Raw genomic sequence first — 6,000 nt, forward strand, 5'->3', positions numbered from 1 at the left:
TCACCTACCTGACAGCTGACACCTGTTTCTCACCTGCAGGTCAGACAAGAGAACAAGAGAAGGATGAAGACGACAAAGACAGAGGGAAGAAGGATCTATCTACTGGACAGATAGCTGGTCTGACAGTTTCTGCAGTTCTTCTTCTTCCTGCAGCTGCTGTTGGTTTCCTGATCTACAGAAGATGTAAACCGAATCCTGCTGATCCACATGTAGCAGAGCATCTTCAGCACAAATGTGAGTCAGATGAACAAACACAAAGAAAGATAAATAAATGATGGTGAACATCCAGCAGTAGAAAGCTGGATGTTCAGAGTCTGATGTTATTTCTCTGATGATCATCATGTTCAGACTCAGACCAACAGTGTGTGTCTGTGCTGTCAGTGACTCTGAACTACAGTTTATTCATCTTCAGGCTGTTCATGAGATTTACTGACACAAAGTCAAACTGTGTTACAAACATTCATGAATTTCTGATCTCAGAGTCAGTGAGTGTTTTTGTGTTGGAGCTTCAGGTTCAGCTGTTTGTAAGAACTTGTTCTGTCTGGAGTTTTGATCTCCTCCACACCTGCTTCACGCCCTGGAGGACGGGGCTGTGGCCCCCCCACACCCTCTAGCAGATTATTACATGAAGGAACCTTTTAAAAAACAAAAAACAAGCGCATCCATGCTCACAGGTGTACACACGGGCGATCACACCCACAAACGACACCCTTTTTGGCTCCTACCTCAAAGCACACTGTGTTCTGTTGATCTTATGTGCTGCACAATAATGTTTAACATTTAGTATTTACTGTCATATTCCCATATATCATTGTGATGTTGTTTATTCTATTACTCTTGTTCTCTTCTGCTTGCTTTCTTTTTTCTTTCTCAGCAGGTGATCCAGGTGATTGATATATGCATTTTTTTTCTCTGCCCGTTCTGTTGGTTTTTGTCTTTTGCCCTTCTCCCCCGTCCCTCTTCTCAGCTGTTTCTTTCCCTCTTTCTTTCTCCCCTTCTTTCCCCCAGTCAAGTCTGTCCCGTATTCAGTAAGTGAAAATAAAATAAACAATAAAAGGTGAATCAAATGGACCATTACGGCAAGGCTGGGATGGTCAGTTTGGTAAAGTAAATCCGTTGGGCATCTTTCTTTGCCTTTAGACAACAATTCTGATGGCAAAAGAGCCAAACGGGACAGGCAAAAAAAAAAAAAAAAAAAAAAAAAAAAAGAACTTGTTCTGTGAGAGATGAACAACACAGACCTGAGATCAGCTGCTACACACACTGAATGAAGTGACAACACAAACGCTGTGTGATGATCTGAGTGCAGATGAAGGTCTGTGGATTATAGACGATCAATAATCTGCCTGCTTGTGTTCAGGATCATCGATCAGTTACAAATGAACGAGCTTTGACTCAGTTTGGATGTAGAAATGTTGTCCAAGTCAAACTGAGCTCTTTCATGTTTCTATGAACTTTGTGTGTGTTGAATGCAGCAGACTGGAAGAAAAACAAAGTGTGTATAACAAACCTCTCTTTAACTGATGCTGCTTATTTTTACACTCAGTAGGTTTCATCATCTTTTCATTAAATACAGCTGATGGTGTTTTACAGCTCACAGTGTTATGATTGTTATCAAACTACAGATTTATGGAGCTGCACACTCAGAGATTTCTGTCTGATCCTGATACTCTGAAACTTTTTATTGAACTTAAAATTCCCCCTCAGTGGGTCACTGGTGACCTGCTGGATGTTCAGAGGTTCATTAAATCCAACATGACTAAAAACTCAAATGTCAAAGGAAATAAACAAAATATTTAAAGTCAATCATTCTGATCATAATTATACTTTGACCTTTAACCTCTCTGCTCTGTGTTGTTTCCTCTTTCAGACCATAAATTCATCGCAGCTGAGTCTGGACAGAACGTCACTCTGACATGTCGAGCTCCAAACAACAAGATCACAGCTGTGAAGTGGAGCAGAGCTGACCTGGGAGATGAACATGTGCTTTTGTACCAGGATGGTCACTTTGTTCCAGACAACCAGCATCCATCTTTTAAGAACCGGGTGGATCTGAAGGACAGACAGATGAAGGATGGAGACGTGTCTTTGATTCTGAAGGATGTGACGATTAATGACACTGGAGCATACGAGTGTGGTGTCTACATGAGAGAAACAGACTCATGGGAGTCCATCAGCTTCATCAGCCTGAGTTTTGATCCAGAGATAGTTTGAGTTGATCCAACATAGAATCAGACATTTCTCTCAGTCTGATCTCTGAACTCTGAAGCTTTCCAACGTTGTCTACGTAACTTCTGCTGCAGGAAAAATTAAAAAATGTAAATTTTCTAGTCTTCTTTTTTTTTTGGCTTCTTGGCGGACTTTTGCGCAGTTACATAACTGCTCTTTTAATTTTAATTTACATTAGACTGCTGATTCAGTGTGAATGAATGATATTGTTTATGATGCATTATACTGCTGAGTTATAAGAAATACTGTTTTCAGAGAGTCAGGAATTTGCTTTTTCTGATAGTAGAGGAGACAGAGCACATTCGGGAGACTTCACCCCCACCGTTGTTGAAGGGAGCCAAGGCCATAAGTCAGGCTCGCTAGAAGTTAGAAAGAATGTGAATGTTTAGGTTTTTACGACTAGGTGGGGGCCACTAGAAGCTATAAGAGTTTGAGTAACCCTCCACCAGTTTGAGATTTGCTGTGACCTTCTCCCCATCCGGATGGTTCATGCTCAAAAGTGTTGAATTGTATTGTAGAATGTTTAGCTTATTTTAGAGTTTAGAAATGTGTTATCATAGAATGTAGAACTATTGTAGAGATACTGCCCTTAAAGTAATAAAGGCCTCACTGTGTCGTGAACTTAGGAGTAGATTGTAGGAGACCTCTCCCCCACTGAGTGGAAATTCCCCAGAGGATGTTTTAGGGTGGGGGTCTCAAGATTTGTAACTGTGGTCTGGAAGTGAGAGGGGTTTTATGACCTCTAGGGAGTTACCTACACCCACAGTGTTTTAACTGTCACGCACACACATCCACACGCACACTTCACTCATGTGCACTCACACATACACACAGGTATGTGTACTGTGATATTATTCTGTTATCATATGTTACCTTATATATGTAATCAAAGTAGTTGAAGTATGATACTGCTATAGATCATATTATACCCTTTAACATAGAGTGTGTGATCAGTATGTAGTTTTAGTTTGCATTATACTTCTGACTTAAAAGAGTGTGAAAATCATTTGATCTATTGGATTGACCTGTATTACTCGACACTGTTGAATGTGTTACACTGTTTCTTGACATTTCATACTGCTGAATCATGAAGAGAATGTTGTGTGCAGAGGACCGATAATAGAAGAAACAGACCACATTCCAGACCCCCACCTTTCAGAAGAGCAGAAAGACAGGGAGCCGAGGTCATAACTTAGGCGCCGTAAGAGAGAAAGAATGTAATGTTTAGGCTCTTACGACTAGGTGGGGGCCACTAGAGGGTATAAAAAGCTGAGTAACCCGTCACCACTTTGAGACTTGCTGTGACCCTCTGCAGGCAGGTCTCCCCATCATGATGGTTCTAATGCTCATAAGTATTGAATTGTATGGAAATAAATGATTGTTGACTGAGCATTTATACACCGAGTATTGTCCTTCCTTCAGCCCAAAGATTCAAAGAATTGGGGATTTTCAACAGTACACAGTCACACACGAGCACTCACATAGACACGAGGGAACGTGCACATGTAGGCATTCATGTGCTCGTGCACATAGACACAGACAGAGTTCGCAGCACACCGTAGGGGGTTTTATGATGGGGTCGCCCGTATAAAACTGTGTTTCACAGACAAAGGAGTGAAGATTTTGGAGAGGGACACCGGCCTCGTCTTGCCTTCTAGAAGTGCATGCTTAAATGAAGATGAATAAAGATGAATAAAGGTTTTGTGAAATGACTGCTGAGTTCCGGTGCCGTCTCTGGAAGTTTCGACTAATAAAAGAACCGGGGTAAAACTGATTTCGTAACAGTATGTAATAAAGAAATTGTTGATTGAGCGTTTATACACCGAGTATTGTCCTTCCTTCAGCCCAATGATTGAAAGAATTGGGGGGATTTAACAATACAAAACATGTTGATATTTGCATCAATGATATTTGTTAGGTTTATATTGTGGATTGTCATTTATGCTTAGAAATATATAACCATATATTCTTAGAGGCGTATAATCGATTGTGTAGGGATAGGATTTCTGATCCTTAGTAGTCTGCAAAGACTCTGTGTGCCTTCCAGAGGGTTCTGGCATACACACACCCTAAGGTCATGAGAGAGGTCCTACCTTCTCTTACTGATTTATACTATGGGAGGACACCTATTCTGTATCTGTTTTAAGTATAAGAGCCCTTTGTTTAGGTGGACCGCTTGGTTCCTAGCACCAGCTTTGAGGAGTCGTTCACAGGGTCACATCTTGACACACACACACACACACACGTACATGCAGACTGGTACTCTTTGTTTGTATGCATGCCTGTGTAAGAAGTCATATTAATGACACTATGCATATTCATGTAACCACAATAAAGAGCAGTGCTACAAGGGAGCTAACTGAGAGTGACTGGGGTGGGAGCGGCAAGAACAGTGGTCATCTAAGTTCTCTCCCTCGTGCAGAAGATTACCCAAAGAGTTCAGCCAGGTGTCTAATGCTTTTGCTGTTGTAGTCGAATTGTCTTGTTTGTTCCAATAATAGGTCTGTGCTAGCAAACCTATCAATATTTGAAGGGGTTTACATGTAAAAACTACCCTTCAAATATCAAATACCCTGTTTTGGTGTTTTTCTTTGATGTGGAGATTTTTCATTTTTTTATTAGTAACAACCTAAAAAAAGTGTCATACTGTTTTAATTACAAACCAGCAAATGGTCTGATATGAGGTGCCGTAAGGGACATTATTACTGAAACGCTCTCACACAATTCAATTCTATTTTATTTATATAGCGCCAAATCACAACAAAAGTCGCCTCAAGGCGCTTCATAGATACAGAGAAAAACCCAACAATCATATGACCCCCTATGAACAAGCACTTTGGCAACAGTGGGAAGGAAAAACTCCCTTTTAACAGGAAGAAACCTCCGGCAGAACCAGGCTCAGGGAGGGGCGGCCATCTGCTGCGACCGGTTGGGGTGAGAGAAGGAAGACAGGATAAAGACATGCTGTGGAAGAGAGACAGAGGTTAATAACAGATATGATTCAATGCAGAGAGGTCTATTAATACATAGTGAGTGAGAAAGGTGACTGGAAAGGAAAAACTCAATGCATCATGGGAATCCCCGGCAGCCTACATCTATTGAAGCATAACTAAGGGAGGATTCAGGGTCACCTGGTCCAGCCCTAACTATATGCTTTAGCAAAAAGGAAAGTTTAAAGCCTAATCTTAAAAGTAGAGATAGTGTCTGTCTCCCGAATTCAAACTGGAAGCTGGTTCCACAGAAGAGGGGCCTGAAAACTGAAGGCTCTCCCTCCCATTCTACTTTTAAATACTCTAGGAACAACAAGTAGGCCTGCAGAGCGAGAGTGAAGTGTCTAATAGGGTGATATGGTACTACAAGGTCATTAAGATAAGATGGGGCCCAGAGGTGGGTCGAGTATCCAAAAATTGTACTCAAGTAAGAGTATCATTACTTTAAAATATTATTACTCAAGTAAAAGTGAAAAGTAGCCATCAAAAAAGTTACTCGAGTAAGAGTAAAAAAGTACTTGGTGAAAAGGCTACTCAAGTACTGAGTAAGTAGCGAGTAACTGTTTGAAATGTCCGATTTATTTTATAAATAAATGCTATCAGACAAACAAAAATAAATAAACATACAAATTTTAGTATTTTCAAAAGGAATATATGTAAAAAGATCCACAAAACAAGGCACAACAATTCTAATTTCAAGATTTCAGTTTTTCACAACGTAAAAGTTTTTTCAAGAAAAACCCACAGTAAATATATTCGCATTTACAGCAGCCTCAGAGAA

General features: G+C 40.5%; 1 protein-coding gene across 1 annotated transcript in view; it reads left to right on the plus strand.

The window, feature by feature from the left end:
* The window catches only part of LOC146712906 (butyrophilin-like protein 2), a 96,819-nt gene extending 93,482 nt beyond the window's left edge, over window positions 1–3,337 (plus strand). The window contains exons 3-4 of the mRNA XM_085445428.1: window positions 40–234; window positions 1,871–3,337. Coding sequence (XP_085301554.1) covers window positions 40–234; window positions 1,871–2,214 — 539 coding nt within the window. The 3' untranslated portion in view covers window positions 2,215–3,337. The remainder of the gene's footprint in view (window positions 1–39; window positions 235–1,870) is intronic.
* Window positions 3,338–6,000: the final 2,663 nt, after the last annotated feature.

Source organism: Copadichromis virginalis, linkage group LG3, assembly GCF_057382275.1.
Source record: "Copadichromis virginalis isolate Kocher_CV1m ecotype Utaka linkage group LG3, C_Virginalis_male_GT1.1, whole genome shotgun sequence".
In the NCBI taxonomy this organism is placed as follows: domain Eukaryota; kingdom Metazoa; phylum Chordata; class Actinopteri; order Cichliformes; family Cichlidae; genus Copadichromis; species Copadichromis virginalis.